General features: G+C 44.4%; 1 protein-coding gene across 1 annotated transcript in view; it reads left to right on the forward strand.

Moving 5' to 3' along the window:
* The window catches only part of itga9 (integrin subunit alpha 9), a 377,946-nt gene that overhangs the window by 293,894 nt on the left and 64,949 nt on the right, over positions 1-19,103 (forward strand). Inside the window, exons 22-23 of the mRNA XM_033020414.1 lie at positions 5,084-5,192; positions 11,335-11,442. Of these exons, the coding sequence (XP_032876305.1) occupies positions 5,084-5,192; positions 11,335-11,442 (217 nt within the window). The remainder of the gene's footprint in view (positions 1-5,083; positions 5,193-11,334; positions 11,443-19,103) is intronic.

Here is a 19,103-nt window from a genome sequence, read left to right on the forward strand (position 1 = left end):
CTGGATTCAATTCATAGTGGTAGAGGAAGGCTGGCTCTCACCACTCCTGAGCGGCAAAGCTGCACAACAGATGAAACTCAGCACGGTTCACTACCCGAATTTCAAGAGCCTAATTGCTGTTAGCGAGGCTGGCTCATTACTCAAGAACTACAAAGATACCTTTGACGACGAAAGGCCGGAGAGACTTCCAGGCAAGGTCAAGTTGGTAACGCAGACGGAGGGTGTGACCCCATTACAGTGCTCTGCAAAGCCGGTAACTGTAGCCATGAAAGGGAAGGTCAAGAATGGTCTCATGAAGCTGGTCGAGCAGGACATCTTGACTAAAGTCGAAGAACCAACTGAGTGGTGTAGCAGGCTTGTCTTATGGAGAAAAAGGACAGCACGGAGTTGAGGTTCTGCATTGATCCTAGACCCCTCAACAAAGTCCTGAAAAGAAAGATCCACAGATTACCAGTCATAGAGAACATACTCCTTGAGCTGTCCAAGGCGAAGATTTTCTCCAAATTCGATCTGAAGTCATGATACCTCCACTGCGAACTAGATGAGGAGAGCAGTTTCCTAACAACCATGAACACCCCCTTTGGGAGATATCGCTGGAAGAGGTTACCATTTGGACTGAAAGTAAGAGCAGAGATCTTCCAGAAGCTGCAACAAGCCCTAGAAAGGTTAAAGGGAATGGAATGTGTTGCAGATGACATCATCCTTTTCAGAGTAGGGGACGCCTGAGAAGATGCAGACAGGAATCACGATGCAAGACTGCAAGATCTTCATCAGCGATACAGAGACAAAGGCATCAAGCTGAACCAGAAGAAGTCGGTAGTGAAAACTACTTGCATCACATTTCTAGGACATGTGGTTACAGACCGTGGCCTGAAACCGGATCCGAAAAAGATTCAGGCTATCCTAGAGATGCCTAACCCAACCAATCCAACAGAAATCCAAAGATTACAAGGCAGTGTAAACTACTTGGCAAGATTCCTGCCAATGTTGTCGGACACATTCGAGCCTTTGAGGAGATTGATCCACAAGGATGCAGAGTGGGAGTGGTCATCAGAACATGACACGGCAATGTCAAAGGTCAAGGAGCTGTTGACAACGGCACCTATCCTGGCGTACTACACACCAGATGAACAGCTAACCATACAATGTGATGCAAGCAAGGTGCAACACTTATGCAGATAGGACAACTGCTGTCCTATGTGAGTCGACCATTGACGCCAACCAATCAGAGATATGCTCAGATTGAAAAGGAGGCACTAGCAATAGTGTTTGCCCTCGAGCGTTTTCATCAGTACACCTACAGACAGAGAGTGATCATTGAGGGTGATCACAAGCCATTGGAAGTCATCGTCAAAAAGCCTCTGCATCGATCACCAAGATGTCTTCAGGGTATGATGATGAGGATGCCACACTATGACATCAAGATCAAATGGGTAAAGGGAAAAGACATGCATCTATCAAATATGCTCTCCTGAGCATAATTCCCGGACACCACAGGATCGACCAGATTCACTGATGTCAACGTAGTTGAGTCCTTGAGCATGGGAGAGGATGGGTCAAATGCATCCAAGCCCATATGAAGGCAGACGAAACACTACAGACTGTTATGAAAGTAATCCAAAATGGATGGCCAGATCACAAACCAGAAGTCCCAGAGGCAGCACAACCGTACTTCAACGTCAGAGACGAGTTGAGTGTGCAAGGTGACCTAGTATTCAGAGGAGAGAGAGTTGTAATCCCTATCACTCTACGCAAAGATATGAAGGAGACACTCCACACCTCTCACCTAGGAGTAAAAGGAACCCTCAGACGTGCTAGAGAATGCATTTTCTGGCCCGGAATGAACTCCGATGTGAAGCAGTTCATTTCAAACTGTGAAGCCTGCAGGAAGTACGAACAACAGAATCAGAAAGAAACTCTGATGCCCCATCACCTCCCAGATCGCCCATGGGACAAAGTGGGAACCGATCTGTTCGAACTTGCGGGAAGGCATTATTTAATCACAGTTGACTATCTGTCTAATTTCTGAGAAATAGGGAGACTGTATGACCTGACCAGCAGGACAATCATTTTGAAACTCAAGAACCACTTCGCAAGATACGGAATTCCCAGCACTGTGGTAAGCGACAACGGGACATGGTTCTCATCAGAGGAGTTCACCAAATTTGCCAGGAAATGGGAATTTGACCACTACACAATTTCTCCAAGACATAGCCAAGCTAACGGTAAGGTGGAATCGGCAGTCAAGGCAGCTAAGCGAGTACTGAAGAAAACCACTCACTCCAAGACAGATGTCTACTTGGCATTACTGGAATTGCGCAACACCCCTGCGCATGGAGTGAACAGTAGTCCTGCACAAAGACTACATGGAAGGAGAACAAGAATGACATTTCCAACTATATCAAACCTCCTCAAACCATGTGGTGCTGAGATACTCATGGAAGAGAGGAAAAAGATGAAGGATTTGCAAGGAAAACGGTCAAAGATCTACAACCAACATGCCAAGGTTCTGCCAATCCTGGAAAAAGGTGACGTCGTAAGACTCAAACCCTATAAACTAGGAGATACCAGATGGCAGAGAGCAACAGTTCAGAAACGACTGGATGAGAGATCATACGAAGTCGAGACAGACTCAGGACTTCTAATCCGACGTAATCGAGTGGATCTGAAGAAGACCGGAGAACTACCCCCACACATAACTCCAGAGAAACCGCCAGACGCGGAGAAGACTGAGAAATCTTTGCAACCTCAGCTGACACAGGTAAAACCAACACAACATGCACCACCAGAAAAAGATGCAACTCGTGAAACTCATAACACAGAGAAAACTGAACAAAAACAAAGTGACACAAGAGAAGAAACTAGAAATGATGCACAGAATGTACATACTGAAAAGAACGAGTTGTCAAACTGCCAGAAAGATACGGCGAGTATGTCAAGAAGTAAGGTGTTTTGTTGTGATGTACCTATATGCTTATGAGAAGAAAGCATGTGAATATTATTTTGTGTTATTGAAACAAATCACAAGTGTGGCTATGGTTGAAATTGTGAAATAAGACAGAACAGTTGTTTTATTCAGTTATGTTAAACCATATTGCTACAGTGTAACATTATGAAAAGTGTTTAGGTTTGTTTTGTTTTGGGTCGTTGGAAATGTAATCCCAAGATGTGACAATATCCATGTCATTTATGCAAATGAGCTGTACTCATTCTCGCACATGCTCAAACGTGCATATAATTATGTAAATCAGTCAGTGACCTTTGACTTAGAAATAAATCATTCCTGCTTTTGATCCCAACACTGGTGTGTGTGGAGCCATCTTTCTCCGTCTAATTTGTGCTAGTTTTACCTATATCTTAAGCGGACACGTATCAAAACACACATGCACATTGCTTAGCAGTTATTCTGTATTGTGCGTGTAAACCATTCTAGAGAATGTGGTGGTATGTTTAATTACTCTTTGCTTGACTATTAGCATTTTTGGGGTTCAGATTTGTTTTGAGTGCTAGCACACATTGGGTGTAAGTGAATCAGAATCACATTTTACATGGGATCCTTTTCTCTTTTGACAGAAAACGAGACACATTATAAAATGGGTTGTTGGTTTGGAATTGGATGTTTTGCACTGTCTTTCTGGGTTTCATACTCTGTGAAAACAGCATGCAGAGGAGATCCTTGATTTGCCTGTATAAAATGAATCTCATAATTCATTCCCTAAATGTGAATAAAATGAAATAAAAAGTCCACACATAATACAGCATAGATGTCTTACGATGCTGCTTCTGCAACAATCTTGCAGCTGGAGCAAGCATGAAAGAAACAAGGATGAAAAAAAGGGCCTCGACCCAAAACGTCACCCATTCCTTCTCTCCAGAGATGCTGCCTGTCCCCGCTAAGTTACTCCAGCTTTTTGTGACTATCTTCGATTCAAACCAGCATCTACAGTTCTTTCCTACACGTGAAAACATGCTTGAATGGCAATGCTCCTGATTTTTTAGCTCTAGATGCCAACTCAAGGAAGAAACACTCATCTTCAATACTTGAGGACTAGAAAGTAGAAACGATTGACCACTTGAAAGCATTCTTTGGGAATGAAGCTCAGATGGTTACTAGTGTAGCCACACCACCTACCCTGCTTCTGTGCTAATTCTGGGATCAAAAATGACCTATTTTTCTAGTCTGCTTTGCTCTTTCTTTGAACAAAATCAAGCACCTTGCTCTCATTCTGGGGAATTAGCTGTTTCCTACCCCATGCCTTGTAACACGAGTGTGACCTCTCCTGGCTCATAGAAACATAGAAAATAGGTGCAGGAGTAGGCCATTCGGCCCTTCGAGCCTGCACCGCCATTCAATATGATCATGGCTGATCATCCAACTCAGTATCCTGTACCTGCCTTCTCTCCATACCCCCTGATCCCTTTAGCCACAAGGGCCACATCTAACTCCCTCTTAAATATAGCCAAAGAACTGACCTCAACTATCTTCTGTGGCAGAGGATTCCAGAGATTCACCACTCTCTGTGTGAAAAATGTTTTCCTCATCTCGGTCCTAAAAGATTTCCCCCTTATCCTTAAACTGTGACCCCTTGTTCTGGACTTCCCCAACATCGGGAACAATCTTCCTGCATTTAGCCTGTCCAACCCCTTATGAATTTTGTAAGTTTCTATAAGAAACTGTTTCTCTCATGCCTACAATTTAACATTTGCTGCATTAAACATTCTATGCAAGAGCATATCGCTGTTCGAATTCACATATGTGTATGTATAAAGTATATGTTTGAATGTACATGCTTACATTTACATTTGTTTTGTTAGCTATGTATTGTGAAAATAGCAATAAGGTTTAAACTATTTCACATCAACTCTTCACACTCCTTTGTGTTTTGAGGTTACAAATATTGTCTCTGAAAGGGTTTCAAATTCAGTTTTGAATTTCAAGTTTAGGTGAATGAATAATTCTGTCTGGCAGTACAACTAGATAAAGGCTGAAGCTTAGCTTAATTGTGATGCTTTCACAACTGGAGCTCAGTGCTGTTTCATTTCTCTGTCCATGCTAATACCTCTTTATTTCTCTTTAAAATAGGTCAATTTCTCCAGCCTCCTTTATTTATGGTGATTCAGTGGATGCATCGAAATTTATTCAACTGGAAGAAATGCCCTGTCTGTTTCAACCGCTCAACTTGACATTTCAGGTGAATCATTTGAGCCAGTACCTGTACTAATGCCCTGCATTTCAATGTATAATTGCTCTTTTAACAGGTCCTTCCAAACTATGTAAACTTCATAGAATTAAATAACCTAGACGGATGATATGGTTTTAAACTAAATAGCAAGTAGCGGGTTTCGTAAGGGAAAATTTGGAAACTCTAAACGAAAGGACAAAGTGATAGCGATAGGTAATTATTCATCTGTCAGGAAGCGGTAGAGTTGCTGCCTTACAGCGAATCCAGCGCCGGAGACCCGGGATCGATCCCTACTACAGGTGCTGTCTAAGGAGTTTGTACGTTCTCCCCGTGACCTGCGTGGGTTTTCTCCGAGATCTTTGGTTTCCTCCCACACTCCAAAGACGTGCAGGATTGTTGGTTAATTGGCTTGGTAAATGTTAAAAATTGTCCCTAGTGGGTGTAGGATGGTGTTAATGTGCGGATATCGCTGGTCTGCGCAGATCTGGTGGGCCGAAGGGCCTGCTTCCGCGCTGTATCTCTAAAACTTGAAAATCAAGAAAACTGCAGATTCTGGAAATCTTTAGTTGAAACAGGATGGACTAGACAAGCAGAAACACTGCATAGATAGAGTAGATATCCGGAACCTTTTTCCCAGGATGGAAAAATCAAATACTAGAGAGCCAGTAGATAAGAGATGGTCTTGGAATCATGTTCGGCACGGATATAGTGGGCCAATACCGTAATGTGAACTAAAAATGGAAAATGCTGGATAACTTCAGCAGGCAGTAGAATCTAGAACAGAACAGCACAAGAACACGGTCTAAAGGTATCCAGCATTTTCTGTTTTTAGTTCCCATTACGTGATTTCTCCAATTAAAGCGAAAGGTAAAATCGTAAAAAAGACAAAACTCAAGGATCTTTAGTTAAGTATACATAGTATTCAAGACAGGGCCCATTAAAGGTACAAATAGAAACAAATTGGTCAAATCTAATCGTCATTACAAGGACCTGGCTGCTTTCTGACCATGTCTGCATATTAAATATCTCAGGATACCTACCTTTTAGAAGGGATAGTAAAAAGGAAGAGAAAGTGGATAAGATTTAGAAACAGGATGCTGTAGATGCTAATTTACAAACAAAGACATAAGGCACTGGAGTAAATCAGGTCAGGCAGCTTCTCTGGAGAACAGGAATGGGTGACATTTCAGGTTGGCACCATTCTTCAGACTGATTGTGGAGGGGTGGGGGTGGGAGAGAGCTGGAAAAGAGGAGGGACTGGACAAAGCTTTGCAAGTGATAGGTGGATGCAGCTGAGTGGGGTATTAGATAGGCAGCCCTGATTTTAAAGAATGGGATATAGGTAATAAAGAGGAAGGGATTGGTTTGGGTATTACTGAAACACAGTTAGAGGCAGTAGACATGGATAGCCATTGTGGTCGGTGGTGGGAACTAGTTGTCCGAGGAGGTGAGTTGAGGCTGTACTATCGCAATGCTTGAGAAACATTTAGACAGGTACATGAATAGGACAGGTTTAGAGGGATACTAGAGTAAGTGGGACCCATTGGGGGGTGACAATGGGTATGGGGGAGGGGGGTGTGGGGGAGGGGGGGGTGGGGACGGCTGGGTGTGAGGGAGCATGGTCGAGGGCGGCTCTTGCTGTAGGTCGGGGTCACCCCGGCTGTGGGTCAGGACGGTGGGGCCCGCGGGCGCAGTCGACGCTCCGGCTGTGGGCCATCCCGAGGTATGTCGAGGGGTGCATGGAGACCAACGCAAAAGCCGCAGGACGGACGAGGTATAGTCCAGTCACGTCGACCAGCAGGGGATCGTGACCTGAGAAAGACGCCGGCAACAATGCAAATACAACAAGAAACTAATAGTAATATTAAGCTAAGTGATTACAGTGTACAGTGGGGAAGAGGGATGGGGGAGGGGGCGAGAGAGGGAGGGGGAGAGAGGAGAGGGAGGGGAGGATGGAGGGGAGGGAGGAGGGAGAGGGGGAAGAGTGTGGAGGGAGGGGGAGAGTGGGAAGAGTGGGAGGAGGAGAGGGGTGAGGAGAGGGAGATGGAGAGGGGGGAGGAGAGAGGTGTGGGGGAGGGGAGGGGGGAGGGAGATGGTGTAGGGGAGAGGGGGAAGAGTGTGGAGGGAGGGGGAAGAGTGGGGAGGGGGAAGGGGGTGGGGGAGAGAGGGAAGGGGGGTGGGGGAGAGAGGGATGGGGGTGGGAGGAGGAGGGGGGGAGGTGTGGGGAGAGGGGGGGGAGAGAGGGGAGGGGGAGGAGGGAGGGATGGGGGTGGAGAGAGGTGTGGGGGAGGGGGTGGAAGGGAGAGGAGGGGTAGAAGAGAGGGATGGGGAGGAGGGAGGGATGAGGGGGAGAGAGGTGTGGGGGAGGGAGAGGGGAGGGGGAGGAGAGAGGGATGGGGAGGGGGAGAGAGGTGTGGGGGAGGGAGGGATGGGGGAGGGAGATGGGGTAGGAGAGGGAGGGGGAAGAGTGTGGAGGGAGGGGGAGAGGGGTGGGGGGAGAGTAGGGAAGGAGAGTGGAAGGGGGAGGGGTAGGGGCAGTCCATTTATTCCCCATTCCCTATCACCCCCAATCCTCTTTCTCTATTCCCACACGTGATCACGCGCTTCGATACAGGGGGGGGGGGGGGGGGGTGGCTGGGGCTGGTGCAAAGCCATATGTAAATGAGATCCATTCCGATTGGACATCTGTGAGCATTGGGCATTGTGATATCACACGATGGAACGTTCACCAACATTGAGAGCTGTTTTTTTTTTAACATTTTGTTGGGGGGGGGGGGGGGGGAAGAAGGATTTTATTAAAAATGTGTACATAAACACGACGAAATTTAATGAGGAGTGGATTTGAGAAGGTAAAAGTGAAATCTCTACCGAAATGGAAAAAATCTCGGCGTTTCTGCGTGTGGTGTTGGAGTAGCAACGAATCAAAGGCTGGCACACACACACACATACACACACACACACACACACACACACACACACACACACACACACACACACACACACACACACACACACACACACACACACACACACACGCACAGCCACAGAGTTTTATTATATGGTTATATTAGATATGATATGATCGAAGATAGATATAGATAGATGGGCCAAACATATCCCTCTAAAGCCCCCAGGCCCACGGCCAGTGCGGAGAAGCAGCGCTAAATCAAGCTGAACTCTGCCTGTCTTGCTGGGTTAACCTACAGCTCTGCCTGGACTGATGGGACATCAGCCATGGAGTTAGCGCTGCTTCTCCGCGCTGGTTGGAAGTCTGGGCCGTCGTTGCCGTCAGGGCTGGTAGGTTAACCCGGCGAGACAGGCAGATTTGAGCTGGATTTAGCGCTGCTTCTACATGCTGGCTGTAGGCCTGGGGCGCCACTCCCGTCTGATTCCAGACATCGCTGGCCGCCTCCAGATGGGGGGGGGGGGGGGGGGTTCAGTAGCGGTTCGGCAGTGATAGCGGTGCCGGAGACCGGGGATCGATCCTGGCTGCGGTTGAGGCGTAGGTCTGTGTCCATGACGCGGCACGGCTGCCGAGAATGTTTTTCGCTTGTGACCGTTGATCTGGGCATGTGCAGTTGGAATACCAAACTCGCTTATTCCTGTAAACGGTATAAGAATCTTTTCTGAGGCATAATGAGTAAGCCATTTAGAACGGGGACGAGGAAACATTTTCTCTGTGGAGTCTGTGGAATCCTCTGCCTCAGAGGGCGGTGGAGGCAGGTTCTCTGGATGCTTTCAAGAGAGAGCTAGATAGGGCTCTTAAAAATAGCAGAGTCAGGGGATATGGAGAGAAGGCAGGAACGGGGTACTGATTGGGGATGATCAGCCATGACCACATTGAATGGCGGTGCTGGCTCGAAGGGCCGAATGGCCCACTCCTGCACCTATTGTCTATTGCCTATTGAGGTGAAGATCTATTTTACAGTGATACTATTTTTGAACTCTAATGTTTATACAACCTGTTAACTGTTTGCATGCTTGGCTCTTTAATGGTAACATTGTAAAGTTGTCAAGTTTCACCTTCTGAACTTTGGTGTGTTATAACCATTGTAACACAAAGTCAACTAAAAAGGTTTTGCCTGGAAATTCACCAAAAGCAACTTCCCGTCAACCTAACAACCCCTTTCAGTTATTTTCTTTGTATACGTTTCATTTGACTACAGTGTTAAAGAATCCACCTCACTGGATTCATGTACTGTGGCATAAGCAAATTCTGGGGCCGAGTCAAGGGAATGTATCAAAAATTATGTGTGTTTACGCACTTCAGACCATCAAAGGTCTTTCAAGAATCAACAACCAGATTTGATTTTGGTGAGCTTCCAGCTAGAATTCCATTACGTTGAAATAGTATGATTATTCCCTGTTATAAAATTTTGACTGGCCTAAAGTGGGGTTTAAATTAACATTTGCTACAGGTTGTGAGATAAGCAGTATTATTCAGGAAATAATTCAAATTGTGATTTAATTAGATTCATTGAGTTATACAGCATGGGAACAGGCCCTTTGCCACAATGAAACCAGACCAATCATCAAGCACCCATTTATACTAATCCTACTGTAATCCCATTTTATACTTCTCAAATTCCCATCGGCCCCTCTAGACTTTACTGCTTACTTAAGGGCCTGTCCCACTTTACTAGGTAATTCACGAATTCTCCCGTTATTCACGATTTCTCCCGAGTTTTTCCCTTGATTCAAACTCGCAGAATGTTCGTAACGGGTCCGTAGGAGTCCGTAGATATATCGTAGCGGCTCGTTATAACAGCCGTAGGTACTCGGGGCATCAGGTAAGTCGGGACGTTTTTTCCAGCCTGATAAAAAATGTCCACGAGTAAAAAAATAGTCGGGAGGATGCCGCGAGTACCTACGGCTGGTTTACGATATATCTACGGACTCCTACGTTACGAACATTCTGCGAGTTTGCATCAAGGGGAAACTCTGGAGAATTTGTGAATAACTCGGGAGAATTCGCGAATTACCTCGTAATGTGGGACAGGCCCTTCAGACGTACAGCACTGGAGATCAGGATCAAACCTGGGTCACTGGAGATATGAGGCAGCAGCCACCCTTAGCTCTTCAAAAGTTAGAAATGAGGGAAAGTTGACTTTGTTACATCTCTGCAGGGCCATGTTTCTCTTCAAGAGTTTTCAGCTTGTGATTTTGTATTTTACGAGAATGTTGCCAGGTCCTTGATGATAATGTCGACGGCACTTGTGACCCTGAGTTATAGGGGGAGGTTGGCCCGGCTTGAACATTTTTCTTTGGCGTGTAGGAGACTGAAGGGTGACTTTGTAGAGGTGTATAAAATCATGAAGGCATAGATAGGGTGAAGGCACACTGCCTTTTTCTCAGGGAAGGGGAATCAAAAACAAGAGTGCATGGGTTTAAGGTGAGGGGGGGTGGTGGGAGATTGCAACCTTCACGTGGTCCGCCCTGTTTCGACAAATGCAATCAACCTGGTGTGCACAATCAAATAAGATCATATAGAACAAGTTGTCCTCCAACTTTAGGCTGTGCACGCCATACGCAAGAAGAAGGTGAGAAGGGAAAGATTAAAAAGGAACCGGAGGGGTTGCTTCTTCATACAGAGGGTGGTGCTTACGTGGAATAAGCTGCCAGAGAAAGTGGTCAAGGGAGGTCCAATAAGAATATTTAAAAGGCATTTGAACAGGTAGATGGATAGGAAAGGTTTTGAGAGATATGGACCAAACTGGAGCAAATAGGACTAGCTTAGACGGGCATTTTGATGAATGAGTTGGGCTGAAGGGTCTATTTCCTTGCTGTGTGACTTAATGAGAATACAGAAAGAAAACTGCATCTTATAACAGGAACCATCTCTATTAAGGCATGGGAGCTAATGCCACAGTTAGAGAAATAGGTGCGCACTTTCATGCTCCCAGAAAACAAATGATTCACTGGACATATCTCCAGAAGGAGGACTGCACAATACACAATGTCCTTTATATAAGATGAAACTCTGGATTGCACAGATAATCTATTCTTGTCTAGGGAAAAGAGACGCAATCACCTCATGTTGTGGCATCAAAACAAAGAGGCTTTGAAGTAATTTATAACTGTTGTATGTAACAGAACAGTTTTATTTCTTGAGGATTAACAACAAACATTGGTTTAAATTATTTTATTACAGGTTATTAATATGGGCCCAAGCAGTGCACCTGGACTGGCTGTCCAAATTATGATTCCTAGCAAGCTTTTCACAAATGGAGCAGACATCTTTCTTATCCAGGGAGCTGTGGTGAGTATACGAGGCAGTAACTGGAGTCTCTTGCTGTCTTTGACTGAGTGCTTGTATCAGTTCTACACTATAATGCCAGATTTCTAATTTATTTAACAATTGTGGAATAGTTTGGTGATTTTTTTTCATACTTTCTAAATCCGGAATTTGTCAAATATTCTTCAGATATGCATTTGTAAGTGATTACCGCCGAATACTCTGAGGCAGTATATCAGGACCAAAGATTCTCCTTTCACTTATTGCCAGGAAAATAGATGACGCTTGTTTTTGCAATTACTTTTGACCTGGTCAAGTGATGTTTTCTATAAAGGATGCAGTCTGCAAATAATGACATATGCAAGTATGAACAAATATTTGATGATTAATAATCTCTGACAGATAATATTAAGGAAAACCATGAGAAATTTTATATGTACATTTAAGGAAAGAGGGTAACTAGGGAGAGAATAGGGCCTCTCAGAAACCAAAGTGGGCATCTCTCTGTGGAGCCGCCAGAAATGGCCAATGTCCTCAATGAGTAATTCTCCTCTGACTTTACAATGGAGAAGAAATGAAGACTGGGGATCATGGGACTGTTAATGGAAATGTCTTGAAGACTGTCCATGTTATGTTGCTGAACATCTGAAGGCATACAAAGGCAGATAAATCTCCTGGACCTGATCAGATATATCTGAGGATTCTGTGGAAATCTATAGAAGAAATTGTAGGATCACCTGGCTGATATATATGAATCATCATTAGACACGGGCGTGGTGCCAGTAGACTGGACGGTGGCTAAAGGGCCTCTATTTAAGAACGCTTGCAAGGAAAAACCTAGGAACTATAGAGAGAGAGCCTAACTTGGTAGGCTAGTTAATGGAGAGTATTCAGAGTGATAAGATATAAGATAATTTTGAGGGAAATTTATGTTATTATGTTATGTTACCAGAATATAAAAGCAAGGATGTAATGCTGAGGCTTTATTAGGCACTGGTCCGACCACATTTAGAATAATGCGAACAGTTTTGTACCCATGGTACACAAAAATGCTGGAGAAACTCAGCGGGTGCAGCAGCATCTATGGAGCGAAGGAAATTTCCTTCGCTCCATAGATGCTGCTGCACCCGCTGAGTTTCTCCAGCATTTTTGTGTACCTTCGATCTTCAAGCATCTCCAGTTCCTTCTTGAACAGTTTTGTACCCATATCAGTTTTTGAAGGATATGCTGGCATTGGAGAGGGTCCAAAGGAGGTTTACAAGAATGATCCGGGGATGATTGGATTAGCGTATGAGGAGCATTTGAAGGCAATGGGCCTGTTCTCTGGAGTTTAGAAGGATGAGGGGGTAATCTCATTGAAATCTACCAGATAATAAAGGCCTAGAGTGGATGCGAAAAGGATGTTTCCAGTAATGGCAGAGTCTAGGCCCAGAGGGCACAGCCTCAGAATAAAAGCACGTACCATTAGAATGGAGATGAAGAGGAATTTCTTTAGCAGAGGATGGTGAATCTATGGAATTCAATGCCATAGATAGCGGTGGAAGCCAAGTTACCGGGTATTTTTACAGTGAAGATTGATTAGTAAGGGCATCAAAGATTACGGGGAGAAGGCAGGAGAATGGGGTTGAGAGGGAAAAGTAGATCAGCCATGATTAAATGGTGGAGTATGCTTGATGCGCCAAATGGCCTAATTCTGCTCCTATGTCGTATGGACATATGCATTTGGGTAGACGGGATGATGGGGGATAGTCAGCATGGTTTTGTATGTGAGAGATCATGTCTTACATATCTGATTGATTACTTTTTCAAAAAACCCAAAAAGGTTGATGAGTGCAAAGCGTTGTCTATATGGACTTCCACACGGTATTTGATAAGGTTCCACAGCGGGGCCGGGACACTCCTAATTCCTCCTAATCTCCATTCTAAAGGTATGCCCTTTAATTCTATGGCTGTGCACTCTGATCCGAGATTATCCCACCACTGGAATCACCCTCTCCACATCCACTCTATTTAGGCCTTTCGTTATTCGTCACGTTTCAATGAGATGCCCCCCTCATCCTTCTAAACTTCAGTGAGGACAGGCCCAGAGACATCAAATGTTCCTCATACGTTAACCCAATCAACCCCAGGATAATGCTTGTAAACCTGTGGACCCCCTCCAACACCAGCACATCTTCTTCAGATATGGGGCCCAAATATTCCAAATGTGGCCTGACCAATGCCTTATAAAGCCACAACATGAAATCCTTCCTTTTATATTCTATATTTCATATTCTAGTTCTCTCGAATTAATGCTAATAATGCATTTGCCTTCCTGAGCCAACCTACAAATTAACCTTTTGGGAATTCTGCACCAGCATTCCCAAATCCCTATGCACCTCCGATTTCTGAACCCTCTCCCCATTTAGAAAATAGTTTACGTCTTTATTCCTTCTTGGTTTATAAATTATGAGGGGCCTAGATGTGATCGCTGTTTTTTCCAAGGATAGAAATAGGTTAATGATGGGGTGGAAAAATGTAAAGGGGATTTGGGTGGTACTGTGGCGCAGCAGTAGAATTGCTGCCTCACAGCGCCAGAGACCCGGGTCCAATCCTGACTATGGGTGCTGTCTGTACGGAGTTTGTACGTTCTCCCTGTATGCATGCATTTCCTCTGAGTGCTCCGGTTTCCTCCCACATTCCAAAGACGTACAGGTATGTAGGTTAATTGGCTTCAGCAAGTGGTACAATTGTCGCTAGTGTGTGTAGGCTAGTCTATATAATAATAACCATATAACAATTACAGCACGGAAACAGGCCATCTCGACCCCTCTAGTCCGTGCCGAACACATAATCTCCCCTAGTCCCATATACCTGCGCTCAGACCATAACCCTCCATTCCTTTCCCATCCATATAACTATCCAATTTATTTTTAAATGATAAAAACGAACCTGCCTCCACCACCTTCACTGGAAGCTCATTCCACACAGCTACCACTCTCTGAGTAAAGAAGTTCCCCCTCATGTTACCCCTAAACTGCAGTCCCTTAATTCTCAAGTCATGTCCCCTTGTTTGAATCTTCCCTACTCTCAATGGGAAAAGCTTTTCCACGTCAACTCTGTCTATCCCTCTCATCATTTTAAAAACCTCTATCAAGTCCCCCCTTAACCTTCTGCGCTCCAAAGAATAAAGCCCTAACTTGTTCAACCTTTCTCTGTAACTTAGTTGCTGAAACCCAGGCAACATTCTAGTAAATCTAAACCAGTCTACGGGGTGATCACTGGTCAGCACGGACTCAGTGGGTCGAAAAACTTGTTTCCGAGCTCTATCTCTAAAGGTTAACTGGTGGCAGAACAACAACCTAATCTTTCAGATCAGAAACGATGGAAAGAGTTGGTTACTGGGGCTGGACACCACCCTGTCCTCATTAATGGAGCTTTAACTTCCTTGTCATCCATACCACCTGCAAATTCACAGATGCTGCTGGCCTGCTGCGTTCCTCCAGCACTTTGATTTGTGCTCAAGAATCCAGCATCAGTCATCTCTTATGGCTCATTGTATGGGAACTCCTCAGATCTTGACTGCTTAAACCCGCAAGGAATTGTGAAAACTGTGCAGTACATCACAGGCTGTCTTCACAGTGGCAAGGTTGGAAGTATTGTCAGAGAAGCCTGCCATTCTGGCCATTCCCTTCACTCTCCTTTACCTTCAGGGATAAGTTATAGGAGCTTGAAAACCCAGACTTGCCCACCATTATCAGACTTTTGACCCATCATCTCATTCACATGCCCTTCCCAGCAGTGCTGCCATGCAATCTTTATTCTACTGTAGTTTATTTTGTACTGCCTCAGATTGGCCTACAATCTTTGCCCCATTGTGCTATTTTGCACTTGTTGTTGTATTTATTGTTATACTTGTTGTATTTATTGTCCTTTGCAAACTACGAATTTCATGGCATCCTGATGTACATGACATTAAACGAACCTGACTCTGTTCTGATGAATGGCTAGCTTGGAGGTGGAGTTACTGCAACATAGAAATCTCAATGGGATGAACACGAAGAACTTCCCTAGGCCGAAGGGTCGGATTTAATATGATAGGAGGGTTAGCTGAGAGTTGAAATGTTGTCACCTGATAAAAATTGGGATTCTGGAACCCATGGCCTGGGCAGATGGTGAAGCAAAAGACCTGATCACGATTAAACTAAAATCAGATGTGTAGGTGTGCTGTATGTGCCATGAGAGCTGGTGAGTGGGGGTTCATCACCAAGGCTGTTCTTGGGCTGGTGGATCAAACATGCCTCCTTTTCAGCACCATACAAGTCTCTATAATAGTAAGATTAAACGAGAACTTACCAGTTTGAAGTTTGATCTTTATTTTATGAGGAGTTATGATGAGGGATTACGTGAAGACCCCGCCAGCACGCATGCGCGACATTCTTCAAAGCAGCGGTGTGGAATCACAGAAATAATAATTGAAATAAACATCGTAAAGATAATAAGAACTAGGATACCAGTTGACCTTTATAATTGAGGGCGTGAGCGGAGGGCACGTAATCCCTCATCGTAACGCCTCATAAAATAAAGATCAAACTTCAAACTGGTAAGTTCTCGTTTAATCTTACTATTTTACTTCGGAGTCACGTGAGTGACTATGTGAAGATTTTAAAGATCTGTGATTTCAAGCCGTGGAACAGTCCATGCTTCACTCACTGCCGAAGTCATCCAAGGGAGGAAGTATGTTATCGTAATTAAACATGAATCAATTTTTTTTAAATAATAACAATATTTATTTTTTAAACAAAGAAAATAATGCTCCCTCGGGCTAAATTATATATTTGCAGAACTTAAAATTCTTTCTGCAAACACTGCAGGTTTGGCAATCGGCTTGTTATAAAATATTTGGAAAGTCCTTTCCGTAGACCATCCTGCTGTTGCCAGAATATGGTCCATTGGTACCTCCATATTTCTGGCCGCCGATGTTGCTGCTGCCCCGGTGGAGTGAGATTTAAAAATGTCAGTATCCACCCCAGCAGCTCCCAGAACCTGTCTGAGCCATCTTGAGATGGTTTGTACTGACACCCGACCATGTGGCTGTTTGTAGCTAACCCATAGTGCCATTTTGCTCCCTCTTAAGGCTTTAGTTGTGCTAATGTAAAGCAATAGATGTGATGACACATAAACGGGGGTCAGGTGGGTACGCCCGGAATTCCATCGTCAGTCCCGAAGTTCCCGGTCTGCTCTGCTTAACCAGCTCCCAGATTCTGAATGTTATCTGGTCAGTTGATGTTACCATATTGTCCAGTCTTAATTTGTATAGGGACTGGACCCTTTGGGCTGAGACCAAGGCCATCAGCATGACAGTTTTTAGAGTGAGCTGCTCCAGAGACAGGGATCTGGCTGGTGACCAACCCCTTAGTAATGTCAGGACGACACTGACGTCCCAGATCTGGGTGTACCTGGGTCTAGTGGGATTGGTGTTATAAATACCCATCATTAGTTAGGCCACCAGTGGGTGAGATCCTATGGACTGCTGTCCTGGTGCCTGCCATAGATAGGCTGACAAAGCACTTGTAGCACTGTTAATTGTGCTATAACTCAATCCTTCATCGAAGTGAAGGCTGGATAGGAACTCCAGGACGTTCGTAATTGTAGCTGATCTGTATGCTACCCCAGTCCTCGAGCAGTACGCTTCCCACTTCCGTATGCTGGAGAGGTACTGCTTCTTGGTCGATTGTCGGTAGGCTGCCGTGATCATGTTCATGGTCCTGTCCGATAATCCCAGATCCAACAGAGGCCTTTTTTAAATTCTGCAAACCAACAGATTTATCCTGTCATGGCATGGATGACTTTCGCCCGAAACAGGATGGGCCAACAGATCTGGTCTTTTGGAAATGGTCATGAGTGGTTCAGTGACCATGTCGAGGACCACAGGGAACCATGTAGGCCAGTCGGGTACTACCAAAATACCTGAAGCTGAGTCCATTTGTATTTTGCGTAGGACCCGACTGATGAGGCAGAAAAGGGAGAAAGGCAAAGAAAAACAAATTTCCCCAATTCAGCGAAAAAGCGTCCATGGCTGCTGCCTCAGGGTCTGGTTCCCAAGCGACATATGTTGGTGACTGGTGATTCAGTCGGGATGCAAAGAGATCGATATCAGGTGTTCCATACCGCTTTGTAATATCAGCAAATACTTTATGGTTCAACATCCATTCGGTGTTGTCATTAAATTTTCGTGACCTGGTGTCTGCCACTGTATTGAGCTTACCTGGTAGGTAAGTTGCTGATAGCCAAATATGTCTGTCGACACACCATTGCCAGAATGTGTTGACCAGATCGTCACACTATATCAATCTTATTCCACCCATGTGGTTAATATAAGCCACCACTGTGGTGTTGTCCATTTGTAGGCGGACATGCAAATGGTGCATAGCTGAACTGTAAGCTTTTTGCCCATAAAACGCACCCAACATTTCTAAATAATTTATACCTAGTGTCTGTAATAGTGATGATTCTTGTATGTTCCATCTGCCACCAGTACTAGATATAATGTTAGTTGCACCCCAGCCCTGAGCACTGGCATGTATCGTGAATGCTGGGTTACTGATAACGATGGGGCTGGAACTGTGCCAAATGTTTTCTTTCCACCATTGTAATTCTGAAATTGCTTTAGCTGGTAATTGTATGGGTCGATCAAAATGACCTGCATGTTGTTTTAACGCTTGCATGTTTGCCCTTTGTAAGTTTTGGTAATGCAAAGCTCCAAGTTGAGTAGCTGGAAATGCTGCTACTAATTTCCCAATCACTCTTGCCACCTGTCGAATAGATGGTTGATTAGTAACTATCAATTTGTTGCAGGCTTTCACCAATTCTGCTGCTTTGTCTTTTGGCAATGTTACAGACATGTGGATAGAGTTAATTGTGAATCCCAGATAGTCCATAGTTGTGGATGGCGTCAACTTAGATGTATCTGGATATATGACAAACCCCAGTGTTTCAAACAAATGTTTGGTAGCTAATAATGCTGATTTAGCTCATTCTAGGGTTTTCCCCACTATCAAAATATCATCAAGATATGCCATGACAATATGTTTTTGTTTTCTTAGTATTGCCAAGGCCAGTTTTAATATCTTGGTAAACAGTCTTGGGGCTGATGTTAACCCATTAGGCAACACTTTAAACTGCCATAGTTGCCGCATCCAGTTAAACTTTAGGTATCTACGATGATCCTTATGAATCTTTCAAATTGATGCATGCCATGAAGTATCCTCTGGAAATTAATTGTTTGGCAGTAACAAATGTTTTCATTTTGAAATGTATGTACCTGACAAAAGTATTCAGTGTAGTTAAGTCAATGATGATGCAACACCCACCATCTTTCTTGTTTTTTGTGAAAATATTCGATACAAATTCCAAAGAGTCATGTTCCGTTTTCTCTATGACTCCTTTTGTATGTAACCTCACCAGTTCTGCATGTCCCTTGTATTTTTCCCTTTGTGAGAGTGCAAACTCTCTGTGAGGTACGTTGAACTGGTGGCATACTTTTTTGGATGATCTCAATTTTGTATCCCTGAATACTTTGTAGTATATATTTATCAAGAGTGATAGTCCTCCATGCTTCCAAAAACAAGTGTAACCTTCCCCCTGTTAGTACAGGCCCTACACCTTTTATGTTCTGGAAGGAACCAGACCCACCTACCTCCATG

Source organism: Amblyraja radiata, chromosome 4 (genome assembly GCF_010909765.2).
Source record: "Amblyraja radiata isolate CabotCenter1 chromosome 4, sAmbRad1.1.pri, whole genome shotgun sequence".
NCBI lineage: Eukaryota > Metazoa > Chordata > Chondrichthyes > Rajiformes > Rajidae > Amblyraja > Amblyraja radiata.